The sequence below is a fragment of the Oncorhynchus kisutch genome, linkage group LG10 (genome assembly GCF_002021735.2).
Source record: "Oncorhynchus kisutch isolate 150728-3 linkage group LG10, Okis_V2, whole genome shotgun sequence".
In the NCBI taxonomy this organism is placed as follows: Eukaryota; Metazoa; Chordata; class Actinopteri; order Salmoniformes; family Salmonidae; genus Oncorhynchus; species Oncorhynchus kisutch.
The window spans coordinates 1,203,717-1,224,588 of record NC_034183.2 but is presented as its reverse complement, the minus strand read 5'-3'; the positions used below and the strand labels follow the sequence as shown (position 1 = coordinate 1,224,588).

The 20,872-nt window shown below is 41.5% G+C and overlaps 1 protein-coding gene across 1 annotated transcript in view; it reads right to left on the bottom strand.

The window, feature by feature from the left end:
• Window positions 1–20,854, bottom strand: part of sema7a (semaphorin 7A (JohnMiltonHagen blood group)) — a 69,762-nt gene extending 48,908 nt beyond the window's left edge. The window contains exons 1-3 of the mRNA XM_020492170.2: window positions 20,152–20,854; window positions 8,816–8,955; window positions 7,488–7,529 (exon numbers count right to left, since the gene is read on the bottom strand). Of these exons, the coding sequence (XP_020347759.2) occupies window positions 7,488–7,529; window positions 8,816–8,955; window positions 20,152–20,236 (267 nt within the window). The 5' untranslated portion in view covers window positions 20,237–20,854. The remainder of the gene's footprint in view (window positions 1–7,487; window positions 7,530–8,815; window positions 8,956–20,151) is intronic.
• Window positions 20,855–20,872: the final 18 nt, after the last annotated feature.

The following is a 20,872-nucleotide window of genomic DNA, read 5'->3' as shown; positions in this document are numbered from 1 at the left end:
TCAGTCTCCTCAGGTACGTCCTCCTCAGTCTCCTCAGGTACGTCCTCCTCTGTCTCCTCAGGTAGGCCCTCCTCAGTCTCCTCAGGTACGTCCTCCTCAGTCTCCTCAGGTAGGCCCTCCTCAGGTAGGTCCTCCTCAGTCTCCTCAGGTATGTCCTCCTCAGTCTCCTCGGGTAGGTCCTCCTCAGTCTCCTCAGGTAGGTCCTCTTCAGTCTCCTCGGGTAGGTCCTCCTCAGTCTCCTCAGGTAGGTCCTCTTCACCCTCCTCAGGTAGGTCCTCCTCAGTCTCCTCAGGTAGGTCCTCTTCAGTCTCCTCAGGTAGGTCCTCCTCAGTCTCCTCAGGTACGTCCTCCTCAGTCTCCTCAGGTACGTCCTCCTCAGTCTCCTCAGGTACGTCCTCCTCAGTCTCCTCAGGTAGGTCCTCCTCAGTCTCCTCAGGTACGTCCTCCTCAGTCTCCTCAGGTACGTCCTCCTCAGTCTCCTCAGGTAGGCCCTCCTCAGTCTCCTCAGGTACGTCCTCCTCAGTCTCCTCAGGTAGGCCCTCCTCAGGTAGGTCCTCCTCAGTCTCCTCAGGTATGTCCTCCTCAGTCTCCTCGGGTAGGTCCTCCTCAGTCTCCTCAGGTAGGTCCTCTTCAGTCTCCTCGGGTAGGTCCTCCTCAGTCTCCTCAGGTAGGTCCTCTTCAGTCTCCTCAGGTAGGTCCTCCTCAGTCTCCTCAGGTAGGTCCTCTTCAGTCTCCTCAGGTAGGTCCTCCTCAGTCTCCTCAGGTACGTCCTCCTCAGTCTCCTCAGGTAGGTCCTCCTCAGTCTCCTCAGGTAGGTCCTCCTCAGTCTCCTCGGGTACGTCCTCCTCAGGTAGGTCCTCTTCAGTCTCCTCAGGTACGTCCTCCTCAGTCTCCTCAGGTACGTCCTCCTCAGTCTCCTCAGGTAGGTCCTCTTCAGTCTCCTCTGGTAGGTCCTCCTCAGTCTCCTCAGGTAGGTCCTCTTCAGTCTCCTCAGGTAGGTCCTCCTCAGTCTCCTCAGGTACGTCCTCCTCAGTCTCCTCAGGTAGGTCCTCTTCAGTCTCCTCAGGTACGTCCTCCTCAGTCTCCTCAGGTACGTCCTCCTCAGTCTCCTCAGGTAGGCCCTCCTCAGGTAGGTCCTCCTCAGTCTCCTCAGGTAGGTCCTCCTCAGTCTCCTCGGGTAGGTCCTCTTCAGTCTCCTCTGGTAGGTCTTCTTCAGTCTCCTCAGGTAAGTCCTCCTCAGGTAGATCGTCTCCTTGTCTCTTGCCAAAGTTATACAGAACTGCAACTGCAGTAATGATTGTCAGTGTAGTGTCCATCTTCGTGCAGAGCCTTCAGGCAGGGGGATCTTTTGTTCCACACTCCAAAAACTCTCTATGAGAGCTCTTGTCAGGATATGAGAGGTGTTGTATTCTCACTCTTCAGGTGTCTGAGGCTTTAAAAGGGGAGTCATAAGGTACCCACGACAGGCATATCCATTGTCACCTAGTAGGGGGCCTTCATATGCTCCCCTTTCCAGCATTGCACACAGTTGACTATTGTCAAAGATTCTGCTGTCATGGCTGGATCCTGGCCATTTAGCTAGGATGTTGGTGAGCTGACCTTTGACATCACAGACAGCCTGCACGTTGATGGAGCAGTAGGATGTTGGTGAGCTGACCTTTGACATCACAGACAGCCTGCACGTTGATGGAGCAGTAGGATGTTGGTGAGCTGACCTTTGACATCACAGACAGCCTGCACGTTGATGGAGCAGTAGGATGTTGGAGAGCTGACCTTTGATATCACAGCCAGCCTGCATGTTGATGGAGCAGTAGGATGTTGGTGAGCTGGCCTTTGACATCACAGACAGCCTGCACGTTGATGGAGCAGTAATCTTTCTGATTAAAGAATAGTTCTCCATTCTCACCACCAAGGTTGGGAATAGGAATGTGTGTCCAGTCTATTGCCCATAGTACACCTGGGAATCTAGCTCTTCTGTAAAATCCAGCTGCTGTTTCCTCTGTAGGACTGAACCTGATGTACTGATTCTTCAGACCGGCAATAGCACTGGACACTCCGACTACAATCCTGCAGACGGTTGACTTGTGAAGTCCAAAAAGGCCCCCATCCGCTATCCGGTTACATAGAACCGTAGGGCCACCAGGAGCTGCAGTAGTGGGGGTACAGCCACGATCCTATCTCTCCCATACTTCATGGTTGGTCTTTCTTTCCAGTTGCATTACAGAGTCCTTGGAGAAGCAGTATCTCCTTGACAACTCATTGTTATCATGAAACTCAACAGGAGTCAACCGGTCTCTAATTATTCTCTGAGGAACTCTGTCGTTTTGGTCTCTCCACGGTAGATATGCGGCCCATTTTATCTGTTTATACCACCTCAAATGGCAGTTTAGAATTAATCTCCAATCTACGTTAATATTTAAAACATTTTTTATTGAGCAACAGGCTTAGAATTTATCTAGGTTTAAAGTGAAAACTAAATTTAGATTAGAGGAAGGATTTCATTTAACTAGGATTAGTTGGTGTAACAAGATTAATAGATAAAACCTTGATTTAAACCAGTTTAAGAGGTTATCCATGTTGGTGCAACTCACCCACAATGTGGGCTGGGCATCATGCAGGCGCATGACATTATAATAAAATCAATCAATCAATCATATTAATATGGACAGATACCATTCAAACATTACCATATTAAAAACACACAACCGTCAGGTGCATTGCACCGGCACACTTTGCTTCTACACCTGCATTGTTTGCTGTTTGGGGTTTTAGGCTGGGTTTCTGTACAGCACTTTGAGATATCAGCTGATGTACGAAGGGCTATATAAATACATTTGATTTGATTTGCTAGTAATGTTGAAGGGTAAATTAGATCAAAGGTTATATATTATTCAGACAGCCGGGGGGAAATGGAACCATATCTATTCTCCGTTTTGATTAAAATGAGTTGTGTGTGTATTTCCATGCTATGCTGAGTGCTGATCCTCTGACCCTGAGGAAGTCTCTAAATACTTCTAGTAGACACTAATATGAATCAGGGTGTTGTCAACTTTCAATAAAAACCTGTCAGTTAATATAGTTTTATATAGAATTGACATTGTTGATAATACAAATATTCCAAAACACGCATCCCATTTGCAACAACGCACTCAAGTTATACTGCAAAAAATGTGGCAAAGCAATTCACTTTTTTGTCCTGAATACAAAGTGTTATGTTTTGGGCAAATCCATACAACACATTACTGAGTACCACACTCATAGCCGTGGCTGCATCATGTTATGGGTATGCTTGTAGTCGTTAAGGACTGGGAAGTTTTTCAGGATAAAAAAAATAAATAGAATGGAGCTAAGTACAGGCAAAATCCAAGAGGACAACCTGGTTCAGTCTGATTTCCACCAGACAATGAGAGTAGAATTCACCTTTCAGCAGGAACACAAGGCTAAATCTACACTGGAGTTGCTTACCAAGATGACAGTGAATGTTCCTGAGTGCCCGAGTTACAGTTTTGACTTAAATCTACTTGAAAATCTATGGCAAGACCTGAAAAGTGTTGTCTAGCAATGATCAACAACCAATTTGACTGAGCTTGAAGAATTTTGAAAATAATCATGGGCAAATATTGCACAATCCAATCTTAGAGTCGTACCCAGAAAGACTCACAGCTGTAATCACTCTTAGAGACTTACCCAGAAAGACTCACAGCTGTAATCACTCTTAGAGACTTAACCAGAAAGACTCACAGCTGTAATCACTCTTAGAGACTTACCCAGAAAGACCCACAGCTGTAATCACTCTTAGAGACTTACCCAGAAAGTGTGTATAGTGAATAGTGTGTATAGTGTATATAGTGTATAGTGTGTATAGTGTGTATAGTGTATAGTGTGTATAGTGTGTATAGTGAATAGTGTATAGTGTGTATAGTGTGTATAGAGTGTATAGTGTGTATAGTGAATAGTGTGTATAGTGTATAGTGTGTATAGTGAATAGTGTGTATAGTGTATAGTGTGTATAGTGTGTATAGTGTATATAGTGTATAGTGTATATAGTGTATAGTGTATAGTGTGTATAGTGTGTATAGTGTGTATAGTGAATAGTGTATAGTGTGTATATAGTGTATAGTGTGTATAGTGTGTATAGTGTGTATAGTGAATAGTGTGTATAGTGTATAGTGTGTATAGTGTATAGTGTGTATAGTGTGTATAGTGTGTATAGTGTATAGTGTATATAGTGTATAGTGTGTATAGTGTATATAGTGTATAGTGTGTATAGTGTGTATAGTGTATATAGTGTATAGTGTATAGTGTGTATAGTGTGTATAGAGTGTATAGTGTGTATAGAGTGTATAGTGTATAGTGTGTATAGTGAATAGTGTGTATAGTGTATAGTGTGTATAGTGTGTATAGTGTATAGTGTGTATAGTGAATAGTGTGTATAGTGTATAGTGTGTATAGTGTGTATAGTGTGTATAGTGTGTATAGTGTATATAGTGTATAGTGTGTATAGTGAATAGTGTGTATAGTGTATAGTGTGTATAGTGTGTATAGTGTGTATAGTGTATATAGTGTATAGTGTGTATAGTGAATAGTGTGTATAGTGTATAGTGTGTATAGTGTGTATAGTGTATATAGTGTGTATAGTGTATATAGTGTATAGTGTGTATAGTGTATATAGTGTATAGTGTATAGTGTATAGTGTGTATAGTGTGTATAGTGTGTATAGTGTATATAGTGTGTATAGTGTGTATAGTGTATAGTGTATAGTGTGTATAGTGTGTATAGTGTATATAGTGTATAGTGTGTATAGTGTATATAGTGTGTATAGTGTATATAGTGTATAGTGTGTATAGTGTGTATAGTGTATAGTGTGTATAGTGTATAGTGTGTATAGTGTGTATAGTGTGTATAGTGTGTATAGTGTGTATAGTGTGTATAGTGTGTATAGTGTATATAGTGTATAGTGTGTATAGTGTGTATAGTGTATATAGTGTGTATAGTGTATATAGTGTATAGTGTATAGTGTATAGTGTGTATAGTGTATAGTGAATAGTGTGTATAGTGTATAGTGTGTATAGTGTATATAGTGTGTGTAGTGTATATAGTGTATAGTGTATAGTGTATAGTGTATAGTGTGTATAGTGTGTATAGAGTGTATAGTGTGTATAGTGTATATAGTGTATATAGTGTGTATAGTGTATATAGTGTATAGTGTATAGTGTATAGTGTATATAGTGTGTATAGAGTGTATAGTGTGTATAGTATGTATAGTGTATATAGTGTGTATAGTGTATATAGTGTATAGTGTGTATAGTGTGTATAGTGTGTATAGTGTGTATAGTGTATATAGTGTGTATAGTGTATATAGTGTATAGTGTATAGTGTATAGTGTGTATAGTGTATAGTGTGTATAGTGAATAGTGTGTATAGTGTATAGTGTATAGTGTGTATAGTGTGTATAGTGTATATAGTGTGTATAGTGTATATAGTGTATAGTGTGTATAGTGTGTATAGTGTATATAGTGTGTATAGTGTATATAGTGTGTATAGTGTATATAGTGTATAGTGTATAGTGTATAGTATATAGTGTGTATAGTGTATAGTGTGTATAGTGAATAGTGTGTATAGTGTATAGTGTATAGTGTGTATAGTGTGTATAGTGTATATAGTGTGTATAGTGTGTATAGTGTGTATAGTGTATATAGTGTGTATAGTGTATATAGTGTATAGTGTGTATAGTGTGTATACACAGTGTCTCCTGACCCCTCCTGTCTCAGCCTCCAGTATTTTATGCTGCAGTAGTTTATGTGTCGGGGGGCTGGGGTCAGTTTGTTATATCTGGAGTACTTCTCCTGTCCTATTCGGTGTCCTGTGTGAATCTAAGTGTGCGTTCTCTAATTCTCTCCTTCTCTCTTTCTTTCTCTCTCTCGGAGGACCTGAGCCCTAGGACCATGCCCCAGGACTACCTGACATGATGACTCCTTGCTGTCCCCAGTCCACCTGGCCATGCTGCTGTTCCAGTTTCAACTGACCTGAGCCCTAGGACCATGCCCCAGGACTACCTGACATGATGACTCCTTGCTGTCCCCAGTCCACCTGGCCATGCTGCTGCTCCAGTTTCAACTTCCACCTGACTGTGCTGCTGCTCTAGTTTCAACTGTTCTGCCTTATTATTATTCGACCATGCTGGTCATTTATGAACATTGAACATCTTGGCCATGTTCTGTTATAATCTCCACCCGGCACAGCCAGAAGAGGACTGGCCACCCCACATAGCCTGGTTCCTCTCTAGGTTTCTTCCTAGGTATTGGCCTTTCTAGGGAGTTTTTCCTAGCCACCGTGCTTCTACACCTGCATTGCTTGCTGTTTGGGGTTTTAGGCTGGGTTTCTGTACAGCACTTTGAGATATCAGCTGATGTACGAAGGGCTATATAAATAAATTTGATTTGATTTGATTTGTATAGTGTGTATAGTGTGTATAGTGTATATAGTGTGTATAGTGTATATAGTGTATAGTGTGTAGTGTATAGTGTGTATAGTGTGTATAGAGTGTATAGTGTGTATAGTGTATATAGTGTGTATAGTGTATATAGTGTATAGTGTATAGTGTGTATAGTGTATATAGTGTGTATAGTGTATATAGTGTGTATAGTGTATATAGTGTGTATAGTGTATATAGTGTATATAGTGTGTATAGTGTGTATAGTGTGTATAGTGTATATAGTGTATATAGTGTATAGTGTGTATAGTGTGTATAGTGTGTATAGTGTATATAGTGTGTATAGTGTATAGTGTATAGTGTATAGTGTGTATAGTGTGTATAGAGTGTATAGTGTGTATAGTGTATATAGTGTGTATAGTGTATATAGTGTATAGTGTATAGTGTGTATAGTGTGTATAGTGTGTATAGAGTGTATAGTGTGTATAGTATGTATAGTGTATATAGTGTGTATAGTGTATATAGTGTATAGTGTATATAGTGTGTATAGAGTGTATAGTGTGTATAGTATGTATAGTGTGTATAGTATGTATATAGTGTATAGTGTATATAGTATGTATAGTGTATAGTGTATAGTGTATAGTGTATAGTGTATATAGTGTGTATAGTGTATATAGTGTATAGTGTATAGTGTGTATAGTGTGTATAGTGTGTATAGAGTGTATAGTGTGTATAGTATGTATAGTGTATATAGTGTGTATAGTGTATATAGTGTATAGTGTATATAGTGTGTATAGAGTGTATAGTGTGTATAGTATGTATAGTGTGTATAGTATGTATATAGTGTATAGTGTATAGTGTGTATAGTATGTATAGTGTGTATAGAGTGTATAGTGTGTATAGTGTGTATAGAGTGTATAGTGTGTATAGTGTGTATAGAGTGTATAGTGTGTATAGTATGTATAGTGTGTATAGTATGTATATGGGGCAGAAGAAAACATGGAATAAGTCAAGAGGTATACGTTCTGAAGGCACTGTGTGTGGATTTACTCACCTCTCCACAGGTCTGTCCAGCTGCCGTGCCGAGTGGGAACAACTGCAGAACAAAAGACATGATTGAGAAAACATTCCCCTGTTTTACCTTCCCTGCCTCAGAACTGTATAAGGCTCTGCTTTGGCTGAATCAGGAGCTTTTCATACTGTAAACCAACATATATCCAGGTTATTGCTTAACTCAAGAGGAATGCATGACTTTCATCTCAATATCCTGATTTTAAGAGCCAACTAACTTGGCCATCAGTGTAAATATTTGAGATACCAGCATTCATTCCCTAAGTACCACAAAACACACAGTATTTTCAGCTTGAAAGTAGACATTCCTCCTACCATTGTTAATATAACTAAATGTGCTTATGTCTCTGCATGGCTGGCTCTTTGGGGTTGTAGGCTGGGTATCTGTAAAGCACTTACAACTGCTGATGGGGGGGGGGAAAGGATTTAGAAAATACATTTGAGTGAAATTGGTTTGAAACTGAAACCTACCTATCTGATGACAGACTTATCCTGAAAATGTAACAATAACAATAATAGCTTTGAGATGTCTACTGTTGATAGGGTATGTAGCCCGCTGTGGCATTGACGTTATAATTTAAAGTCTGGTTTTTGTAGCAAACCTAATGGCTATAAATCTCAAAGGGCCAGACATCGTTGCAAAGGTCAAAGACATCCAGCCCTGTGAGACTAACCCAACAAACAAGTACCACGTTCTAGAAAGGAGAATATGACATTCAACATACTGTATGATACGAATGATTAAACGAAGGACACTGCATATAAAATGAGCATGGTTTTTAATTTTTATATTTAACCTAGGCAAGGCAAGTCAGTTAAGTTATTGCCTTTACCACCCTACTCTTCTACATTGGAACACAACTGTACATACATCTTTTTCCTAATGTATTATTGACTATACGTTTGTTTATTCCATTGTGTATTCCATGTGTTGTTGTTTGTGTCGTACTGCTTTGCTTTATCTTGGCCAGTTGTAAATCACAACTTGTTCTCAACTGGCCGACCTGGTTAAATAAAGGTGAAATAAACATGTTTTTAAAAGACGAGCGACCCAGGGATGTGTGTGGGGGGGACCTTTAACAGAATGTGACTGGCAGAACTGGTGTTGTATGTGGAGGATGAGGGCTGCAGTAGATATCTCAGATAGGGGGGAGTGAACAGGTGGAGGATGAGGGCTGCAGTAGATATCTCAGATAGGGGGGAGTGAACAGGTGGAGGATGAGGGCTGCAGTAGATATCTCAGATAGGGGGGGGGGGGGTAATTGTGATCTTGGGAGGGAAGGAAAGGGAACAGAGACTATGTGTACCAACCTCTAAGATTCGACTGTACTCCACATCAATCTGAAAGACAAAGTCTGTGCCTCCAACGTACAGCTCATCACCATCTTCTGGTTGGAAGAAGACTGTGTGGTTCTGAGGAAGGTTATATTCCAGCCGGTCTTCTATCCTGTCTGGAGGAAGGAATAGAATAGAATCTGTATGGAGCTGAATGGTGGTACGGCCATAGAAAGAATGAGCTGCATTAGCTATTATTTACAATTATTAATTATATTTCTCTGGCTACAGTAGAAGGTTTCAGAAAACAAAATGGGGACAAAGGCAAGAATGTACATTTGAAGAAATGAAAGGGAAAAGAAAGAACAGAACTGTTTTCATAATATTTGTGGGTAGATGTCAATACAGTAGTGTTCCACAGACAACTGTAATGCTGTTTTTACATCCGTGTGGCACTATTCATTCACACACATATGATGGAAAACATCCTGGGCTACATCCTTCTGTTTCCCTGGGCTACATCCTTCTGTTTCCCTGGGCTACATCATTCTGTTTCCCTGGGCTACATCCTTCTGTTTCCCTGGGCTACATCCTTCTGTTTCCCTGGGCTACATCATTCTGTTGCCCTGGGCTACATCCTTCTGTTTCCCTGGGCTACATCCTTCTGTTTCCCTGGGCTATATCATTCTGTTTCCCTGGGCTACATCATTCTGTTGCCCTGGGCTACATCCTTCTGTTTCCCTGGGCTACATCATTCTGTTGCCCTGGGCTATATCATTCTGTTTCCCTGGGCTACATCATTCTGTTTCCCTGGGCTACATCATTCTGTTTCCCTGGGCTACATCCTTCTGTTTCCCTGGGCTACATCATTCTGTTTCCCTGGGCTATATCATTCTGTTTCGCTGGGCTACATCATTCTGTTTCCCTGGGCTACATCATTCTGTTTCCCTGGGCTATATCATTCTGTTTCCCTGGGCTACATCCTTCTGTTTCCCTGGGCTACATCCTTCTGTTTCCCTGGGCTACATCATTCTGTTTCCCTGGGCTACATCCTTCTGTTTCCCTGGGCTACATCATTCTGTTTCCCTGGGCTATATCATTCTGTTTCCCTGGTCTACATCATTCTGTTTCCCTGGGCTATATCATTCTGTTTCCCTGGGCTACATCCTTCTGTTTCCCTGGGCTACATCATTCTGTTTCCCTGGGCTATATCATTCTGTTTCCCTGGGCTACATCATTCTGTTTCCCTGGGCTACATCATTCTGTTTCCCTGGGCTACATCCTTCTGTTTCCCTGGGCTACATCATTCTGTTTCCCTGGGCTATATCATTCTGTTTCGCTGGGCTACATCATTCTGTTTCCCTGGGCTACATCATTCTGTTTCCCTGGGCTATATCATTCTGTTTCCCTGGGCTACATCCTTCTGTTTCCCTGGGCTACATCCTTCTGTTTCCCTGGGCTACATCATTCTGTTTCCCTGGGCTACATCCTTCTGTTTCCCTGGGCTACATCCTTCTGTTTCCCTGGGCTACATCCTTCTGTTTCCCTGGGCTACATCATTCTGTTTCCCTGGGCTATATCATTCTGTTTCCCTGGTCTACATCATTCTGTTTCCCTGGGCTATATCATTCTGTTTCCCTGGGCTACATCCTTCTGTTTCCCTGGGCTACATCATTCTGTTTCCCTGGGCTATATCATTCTGTTTCCCTGGGCTACATCATTCTGTTTCCCTGGGCTACATCATTCTGTTTCCCTGGGCTACATCCTTCTGTTTCCCTGGGCTACATCATTCTGTTTCCCTGGGCTATATCATTCTGTTTCCCTGGGCTACATCATTCTGTTTCCCTGGGCTACATCATTCTGTTTCCCTGGGCTATATCATTCTGTTTCCCTGGGCTATATCATTCTGTTTCCCTGGGCTACATCATTCTGTTTCCCTGGGCTACATCATTCTGTTTCCCTGGGCTACATCATTCTGTTTCCCTGGGCAATATCATTCTGTTTCCCTGGGCTACATCATTCTGTTTCCCTGGGCTACATCCTTCTGTTTCCCTGGGCTACATCATTCTGTTTCCCTGGGCTACATCATTCTGTTTCCCTGGGCTACATCATTCTGTTTCCCTGGGCTATATCATTCTGTTTCCCTGGGCTACATCACTCTGAATCCCTGAGCTATATCATTCTGTAGCCCTGAGCTATATCATTCTGAATCCCTGAGCTATATCATTCTGCAGCCCTGAGCTATATAATTCCGTAGACCTGAGCAACATCATTCTGCAGCCCTGAGCAACATCATTCCGTAGACCTGAGCAACATCATTCTGCAGCCCTAAGCTAAATCATTCTGTAGCCCTGAGCTATATCATTCTGTAGCCCTGAGCTATATAATAATGTAGCTATATCATTCTGAATCCCTGAGCTATATCATTCTGTAGTCCTGAGCAATATAATTATGTAGCTATATCATTCTGTTTCCCTTAGCTACATCATTCTGTAGCCCTGAGCTATATCATTCTGTAGCCCTGAGGTATATCATTCTGAATCCCTGAGCTATATCATTCTGTAGCCCTGAGCTATATCATTCTGGATCCCTGAGCTATATCATTCTGTAGCCCTGAGCTATATCATTCTGAATCCCTGAGCTATATCATTCTGTAGCCCTGAGCTATATCATTTTGAATCCCTGAGCTATATCATTCTGTAGCCCTGAGCTATATCATTCTGGATCCCTGAGCTATATCATTCTGTAGCCCTGAGCTATATCATTCTGAATCCCTGAGCTATATCATTCTGTTTCCCTGGGCTATATCATTCTGTTTCCCTGGGCTACATCATTCTGTTTCCCTGGGCTACATCATTCTGTTTCCCTGGGCTACATCCTTCTGTTTCCCTGGGCTACATCATTCTGTTTCCCTGGGCTATATCATTCTGTTTCCCTGGGCTACATCATTCTGTTTCCCTGGGCTACATCATTCTGTTTCCCTGGGCTATATCATTCTGTTTCCCTGGGCTATATCATTCTGTTTCCCTGGGCTACATCATTCTGTTTCCCTGGGCTACATCATTCTGTTTCCCTGGGCTACATCATTCTGTTTCCCTGGGCAATATCATTCTGTTTCCCTGGGCTACATCATTCTGTTTCCCTGGGCTACATCCTTCTGTTTCCCTGGGCTACATCATTCTGTTTCCCTGGGCTACATCATTCTGTTTCCCTGGGCTACATCATTCTGTTTCCCTGGGCTATATCATTCTGTTTCCCTGGGCTACATCACTCTGAATCCCTGAGCTATATCATTCTGTAGCCCTGAGCTATATCATTCTGAATCCCTGAGCTATATCATTCTGCAGCCCTGAGCTATATAATTCCGTAGACCTGAGCAACATCATTCTGCAGCCCTGAGCAACATCATTCCGTAGACCTGAGCAACATCATTCTGCAGCCCTAAGCTATATCATTCTGTAGCCCTGAGCTATATCATTCTGTAGTCCTGAGCTATATCATTCTGCAGTCCTGAGCAACATCATTCCGTAGCCCTGAGCAACATCATCCTGCAGCCCTGAGCTATATCATTCCGTAGCCCTGAACTATATCATTCTGTAGTCCTGAGCTATATCATTCTGTTGCCCTGAGCTATATCATTCTGTAGCCATGAGCTATATCATTATGTAGCCGTGGGCTACTATCATTCTGTAGCCCTGAGCTACAGTATATCATTCTGTAACCCAGGGCACATCATTCTGTAGCCCTGAGTCAAATCATTCTGTAGCTATATCATTCTGAATCCCTGAGCTAAATCATTCTGTAGCCCTGAGCTATATAATTCTGTAGCCCTGAGCTATATCATTCTGTAGCTATATCATTCTGTAGCCCTGAGCTAAATCATTCTGTAGCCCTGAGCTATATCATTCTGTAGCCCTGAGCTATATAATAATGTAGCTATATCATTCTGAATCCCTGAGCTATATCATTCTGTAGTCCTGAGCAATATAATTATGTAGCTATATCATTCTGTTTCCCTTAGCTACATCATTCTGTAGCCCTGAGCTATATCATTCTGTAGCCCTGAGGTATATCATTCTGAATCCCTGAGCTATATCATTCTGTAGCCCTGAGCTATATCATTCTGGATCCCTGAGCTATATCATTCTGTAGCCCTGAGCTATATCATTCTGAATCCCTGAGCTATATCATTCTGTAGCCCTGAGCTATATCATTTTGAATCCCTGAGCTATATCATTCTGTAGCCCTGAGCTATATCATTCTGGATCCCTGAGCTATATCATTCTGTAGCCCTGAGCTATATCATTCTGAATCCCTGAGCTATATCATTCTGTAGCCCTGAACTAAATCATTCTGTAGCCCTGAGCTAAATCATTCTGTAGCCCTGAGCTAAATCATTCTGTAGCCCTGAGCTATATCATTCTGTAGCCCTGAGCTATATAATTCTGAATCCCTGAGCTATATCATTCTGTAGCCCTGAGCTATATCATTCTGAATCCCTGAGCTATATCATTCTGTAGCCCTGAGCTATATCATTCTGTAGCCCTGAGCTATATCATTCTGTAGCCCTGGGCTATATCATTCTGTTGCTAAATCATTCTGTAGCCCTGAGCTATTTCATTCTGAATCCCTGAGCTATATCATTCTGTAGCCATGAGCTATATAATTATGTAACTCTGGGCAATATAATTCTGTAACTCTGGGCTACATCATTCTGTAGCCCTGAGTTAAATCATTCTGTAGCTATATCATTCTGAATCCCTGAGCTATATCATTCTGTAGCCCTGGGCTACATCATTCTGTTTTCCTGGGCTACATCCTTCTGTTTCCCTGGGATACATCATTCTGTTTCCCTGAGTTAAATCATTCTGTAGCTATATCATTCTGAATCCCTGAGCTATATCATTCTGTAGCCCTGAGCTATATCATTCTGTAGCTATATCATTCTGAATTCCTGAGCTATATCATTCTGTAGCCCTGAGCTATATCATTCTGTAGCCCTGAGCTATATCATTCTGTAGCTTTTTCATTCTGAATCCCTGAGCTATATCATTCTGTAGCCGTGAGCTATATCCTTCTGTAGCCCTGAGCTATATCATTCTGTAGCTTTTTCATTCTGAATCCCTGAGCTATATCATTCTGTAGCCATGAGCTATATCCTTCTGAATCTCTCACCTAAATTATTCTGTAGCCCTGAGCTAAATCATTCTGTAGCCCTGAGCTATATCATTCTGTAGCCCTGTGCTATATCATTCTGAATCCCTGAGCTATATCATTCTGTAGCCCTGAGCTATATCATTCTGAATCCCCGAGCTATATCATTCTGTAGCCCTGAGCTATATCATTCTGAATCCCTGAGCTATATCATTCTGTAGCCCTGAGCTAAATCAATCTGTAGCCCTGAGCTAAATCATTCTGTAGACCTGAGCTATATCATTCTGTAGCCCTGAGCTATATCATTCTGAATCCCTGAGCTATATCATTCTGTAGCCCTGAGCTATATCATTCTGAATCCCTGAGCTATATCATTCTGTAGCCCTGAGCTAAATCAATCTGTAGCCCTGAGCTAAATCATTCTGTAGACCTGAGCTATATCATTCTGTAGCCCTGAGCTATATCATTCTGAATCCCTGAGCTATATCATTCTGTAGCCCTGAGCTATATCATTCTAAATCATCCCTGAGCTATATCATTCTGTAGCCCTGAGCTATATCATTCTGTAGCCCTGAGCTATATCATTCTGTAGCTATATCATTCTGAATCCCTGAGCTATATCATTCTGTAGTCCTGAACTATATCATTCTGTAGCCCTGAGCTATATAATTCTGTAGCTTTTTCATTCTGAATCCCTGAGCTATATCATTCTGTAGCCGTGAGCTATATCATTCTGTAGCCGTGAACTATATCATTCTGAATCCCTGAGCTATATCATTCTGAATCCCTGAGCTATATCATTCTGAATCCCTGAGCTATATCATTCTGAATCCCTGAGCTATATCATTCTGAATCCCTGAGCTATATATGCTGTCTCTCTGGGTGATAGTTCTAATGCTGTCTCTCTGCGTGGTAGTTCTAATGCTGTCTCTCTGGGTGGTAGTTCTAATGCTGTCGCTCTGCGTGGTAGTTCTAATGCTGTCTCTCTAGGTGGTAGTTCTAATGGTGTCTCTCTAGGTGGTAGTTCTAATGCTGTCTCTCTAGGTGGTAGTTCTAATGCTGTCTCTCTAGATGGTAGTTCTAATACTGTCTCTCTAGGTGGTAGTTCTAATGCTGTCTCTCTAGGTGGTAGTTCTAATGCTGTCGCTCTAGGTGGTAGTTCTAATGCTGTCTCTCTAGGTGGTAGTTCTAATGCTGTCTTTCTAGGTGGTAGTTCTAATGCTGTCTCTCTAGGTGGTAGTTCTAATGCTGTCTCTCTAGGTGGTAGTTCTAATGCTGTCTCTCTAGGTGGTAGTTCTAATGCTGTCTCTCTAGGTGGTAGTTCTAATGCTGTCTCTCTAGGTGGTAGTTCTAATGCTGTCTTAGTTCTAATGCATTAAGTATCACCAGCACACAGACTAGACTCTTCAGAGTTCACGGACTGTTATGTGATACAGCTAGAAAAACATCCCTAAGTCTAAAAAACAGGTTGGAGCACTAAAATACAGGTATATAGGCTTCATATTTACACTGAGTGCACCAAACATTAGGAACCACCTTTAGTCAGGTCATGAACTATACAAGGTGTTGAAAACGTTCCATAGGGATACGGGCCCATGGGAAACTGTTGCGTGTGAAAAACCCAGCAGCATTGCAGTTCTTGACACACTCAAACCGGTTCGCCTAGCAACTACTACCATACTCAGTTGAAAGGAACTTAAATCTTTTGTCTTGCCCATTCAATCTCTGAATGGCACCTTTGCAGTAGTGTTGTAGTGTTGCTTTTGATACCATCGATTACCACATTCTTTTGCCGAGATTGGAAACCCAAATTGGTCTACACGGACAAGTTCTGGCCTGGTTTCGATCTTATCTGTCGGAAAGATATCTGTTTGTCTCTATGGATGGTTTGTCTTCTGACAAATCAACTGTAAGTTTCGGTGTTCCTCAAGGTTCTGTTTTTTTGTTTGTTTTCAGTATATATTTCACCTCTTGGTGATGTCATTCGGAAACATGTTAACTTTCGCTGCTATGCGGATGACACACAGCTGTACATTTCAATGAAACATGGTGAAGCCCCAAAATTGCCCTCGCTAGAAGAATGTGTTTCAGACATAAGGAAGTGGATGGTGGCAAATGTTATACTTTTAAACTCGGACAAAACAGAGATGCTTGTTCTAGGTCCCAAGAAACAAAGAGATCTCTCTGTTGGATCTGACAATTAATCTTAATGGTTATACAGTCATCTCAAATAATACTGTGAAGGACCTCGGCGTTACTCTGGACCCTGATCTCTCTTTTGAAGAACATATCAAGACCATTTCGAGGACAGCTTTTTTCCATCTACGTAACATTGCAAAAATCTGAAACTTTCTGTCCAAAAATGATGCTGAAAAATGTATCCATGCTTTTGTCACTTCTAGGTTAGACTACTGCAATGCTCTATTTTCCGGCTACCAGGATAAAGCACTAAATAAACTTCAGTTAGTGTTAAACACGGCTGCTAGAATCCTGACTAGAACCAAAAAATGTGATCATATTACTCCAGTGCTAGCCTCTCTACACTGGCTTCTTGTTAAGGCTAGGGCTGATTTCAAGGTTTTACTGTTAACCTACAAAGCATTATATGGGCTTGCTCCTACCTATCTCTCTGATTTGGTCCTGCCGTACATACCTACACGTACGCTACGGTCACAAGACACAGGCCTCCTAATTGTCCCTAGAATTTCTAAGCAAACAGCTGGAGGCAGGGATTTCTCTACCCATGTGAGAGACCCAGATTCGGTCTCAAGCTTTAAGTCTTTATTGAAGACTCATCTCTTCAGTGGGTCATATGATTGAGTGTAGTCTGGCCCAGGAGTGGGAAGGTGAACAGGAAAGGCTCTGGAGCAACGAACCACCCTTGCTGTCTCTGCCTGGCCAGTTCCCCTCTTTCCACTGGGATTCTCTGCCTCTAACCCTATTACAGGGGCTGAGTCACTGGCTTACTGGTGCTCTTTCATGTCGTCCCTAGGAGGGGTGCATCACTTGAGTGGGTTGAGTCACTGATGTGATCATCCTGTCTGGGTTGGCGCCCCTCTCGGGTTTCTTGTGGTTGGGGAGATCTTTGTGGGCTATACTCAGTAGTAAATTGGTGTTTTGAAGATATCCCTCTAGTGGTGTGGGGGCTGTGCTTTGGCAAAGTGGGTGGGGTTATATCCTGCCTGGTTGGCCTTGTCCGGGGGTGTATACTCAGCCTTGTCTCAGGATGGTAAGTTGGTGGTTGAAGATATCCCTCTAGTGGTGTGGGGGCTGTGCTTTGGCAAAGTGGGTGGGGTTATATCCTTCCTGTTTGGCCCTGTCCGGGGGTGTCCTCGGATGGGGCCACAGTGTCTCCTGACCCCTCCTGTCTCAGCCTCCAGTATTTATGCTGCAGTAGTTTATGTGTCGGGGGGCTAGGGTCAGTTTGTTATATCTGGAGTATTTATCCTGTCTTATCCGGTGTCCTGTGTGAATCTAAGTATGCTCTCTCTAATTCGCTCTCTCCCTCTCCTCCCTCATAATATTGTGTAACCGTTCGGACGCAACAGACAACTTTGCGAGACGTCCGATCTTTCGGACACCTCCTGGTCTGACAAACGCCGCTCTGGTTCTGTCACCTTTCACTGCAGATGCGGAAGTGCGAGATCGGCGGATGTGGTGGATAGATCTCTCTCTCCTTCTTAACCTGACAGATTATTAATGTGGATGTGGTGGATAGATCTCTCTCTCTCCATCTTAACCTGACAGATTATTAATGTGGATGTGGTGGATAGATCTCTCTCTCCATCTTAACCTGACAGATTATTAATGGGGATGTGGTGGATAGATCTCTCTCCATCTTAACCTGACAGATTATTAATGGGGATGTGGTGGATAGATCTCTCTCTCTCCATCTTAACCTGACAGATTATGAATGGGGATGTGGTGGATAGATCTCTCTCTCCATCTTAACCTGACAGATTATTAATGGGGATGTGGTGGATAGATCTCTCTCTCCATCTTAACCTGACAGATTATTAATGGGGATGTGGTGGATAAATCTCTCTCTCTCCATCTTAACCTGACAGATTATTAATGGGGATGTGGTGGATAAATCTCTCTCTCTCCATCTTAACCTGACAGATTATGAATGGGGATGTGGTGGATAGATCTCTCTCTCCATCTTAACCTGACAGATTATTAATGGGGATGTTTTTATTATGCTAATTAGATGTCCGCGGGGGGTGTGGACATCCACTCTAGAGGGTTAAAGTAGTCCTTAATCCTATCAGTCCCAAGACCCCAGCAAAAAATCTGCTTTTCATTTATCTGACTTTCATTTATTCATGTTCATAGCCCATCTATAAATAGCCCAAACAACTACCCTCTTCCCTTACTGTATTTATTTATTTTGCTCCTTTGCACCCCAGTGTTTCTACTTTGCACACTCATCTAGTGTCAAATCTACCATTCCAGTGTTTTAATTGCTATATTGTATTTACTTCGCCACCATGGCCTATTTATTGCCTTTACCTCCCTTATCTCACCTCATTTGCTCACATTGCATATAGACTTATTTTCCTACTGTATTATTGACTGTATGTTTGTTTTACTCCATGTGTAACTCTGTGTTGTTGTTTGTGTCGAACTGCTTTGCTTTATCTTGGCCAGGTCGCAATTGTAAATGAGAACTTGTTCTCAACTTGCCTCCTTCCAGTTCTCTGCTGCCAATGACTGGAACGAACTACAAACATCTCTGAAACTGGAAACACTTATCTCCCTCACTAGCTTTAAGCACCAACTGTCAGAGCAGCTCACAGATTACTGCACCTGTACATAGCCCACCTATAATTTAGCCCAAACAACTACCTCTTTCCCTACTGTATTTAATTTATTTATTTATTTTGCTCCTTTGCACCCCATTATTTTTATTTCTACTTTGCACATTCTTCCATTGCAAATTTACCATTCCAGTGTTTTACTTGCTATATTGTATTTACTTTGCCACCATGGCCTTTTTTGCCTTTACCTCCCTTCTCACCTCATTTGCTCACATTGTATATAGACTTGTTTATACTGTATTATTGACTGTATGTTTGTTTTACTCCATGTGTAACTCTGTGTCGTTTTATCTGTCGAACTGCTTTGCTTTATCTTGGCCAGGTCGCCATTGTAAATGAGAACTTGTTCTCAACTTGCCTACCTGGTTAAATAAAGGTGAAATAAATAAAAATAAAAATGTAAATTATAGACACTATGACCTGGGATCTCCTAATGTCTTCTATGTAGAAGAACCCTTTACAGTATTATAGACACTATGACCTGGGATCTCCTAATGTCTTCTATGTAGAAGAACCCTTTACAGTATTATAGACACTATGACCTGGGATCTCCTAATGTCTTCTATGTAGAAGAACCCTTTACAGTATTATAGACACTATGACCTGGGATCTCCTAATGTCTTCTATGTAGAAGAACCCTTTACAGTATTATAGACACTATGACCTGGGATCTCCTAATGTCTTCTATGTAGAAGAACCCTTTACAGTATTATAGACACTATGACCTGGGATCTCCTATGGTCTTCTATGTAGAAGAACCCTTTACAGTATTATAGACACTATGACCTGGGATCTCCTATGGTCTTCTATGTAGAAGAACCGCCTACCTTTTAACGACTCCTGTGTACTTTCTGGGCGTCATAGATCAGAACATGTTAAGTGTTTGTGAGTCTCAGCTTTCCATAGATAACTTTTAATAGTTTGTAGCTCAAACCCTTCTGAATCTAAAGATGCTTTTATAAAACAAAATGTAAAAAAGACCTGGGCCAGTTAAGGATCTGCTCTTGTCTCACAAATACAGATCTAGCTCAGCCCCAGTTAAGTTTTGTAGCTCAAACACATGATGTTTAAAAGGGGTTAGACACATTGGGTTGGGACTCATCTTGATCTGACTACCCTTCCTCCTAGACGTTGATTGTTGTTTTTATGATATGGTACGATATATATAAATATATATTTACTTTTAAAATTTATTTTAAAAATTTAATAAAAAATGTTTAGATTTTTTGCACTTTGGGATTATTATTATGTAATGAAAATCGTTTTACAACGGTAATACATTATTATTATTATTATATTATTGACACTTTGAATCAGACATGACAGCCTTCGTTGCAAAAGTGTTACAGTTAATGAACAGGTGCCGTGTGCAGCAGCAGTCACAGAATTGAGACTTACCTTGTCTCAAGATGAGTCTTGGTATATCCCTCACACCTCGGGTAAATGGAAAATTAATCAAAACAAGAAAAACAAGCAAATTCATTTTTATGCTTTGATTTTGCGGTCAAACTACTCAGAAGAATTCATTGGTGTTGCCATGACGGCAATGCGTTGGAATCATGATGAACGTGGAAATGAATACGTTGCTGTCCGTCTCCTCTGCGTTCATCGCAAGCACTGGGAAATAACAGATACATCCCCGAAGGTAGAGGGAGGGAGCTTGTAACCCGCCTCCCTTCACTCCGGGTTCAACGTTTTTGTCCCATTTTAAATCTAACGTTACTGCTAAAATAAAAACACTTATAAAATAACTACACATCACATTACAAATCTAACGTTACTGCTAAAATAAAAACACTTACAAAATAACTACCCATCACATTACAAATGTAACGTTACTGCTAAAATAAAACACTTATAAATTAACTTCCATCACCTTACAAATGTAACGTTACTACTAAAATAAAAAAAACACTACTAAAATAACTACCCATCACATTACAAAAATAACATTACTACTAAAATAACAAAAAAACTTATATTTATTTCTATCTTGGTTTTTATTTCGATAAGGGGAGCCAATGTGCATATGTTGTTGCCTGCCGTGACTAGTCAGCTACAGATGAGTGTTTGATAGATCCATGTGGATAAGAGCAAGTCAACAAATGAAACGCCAGAT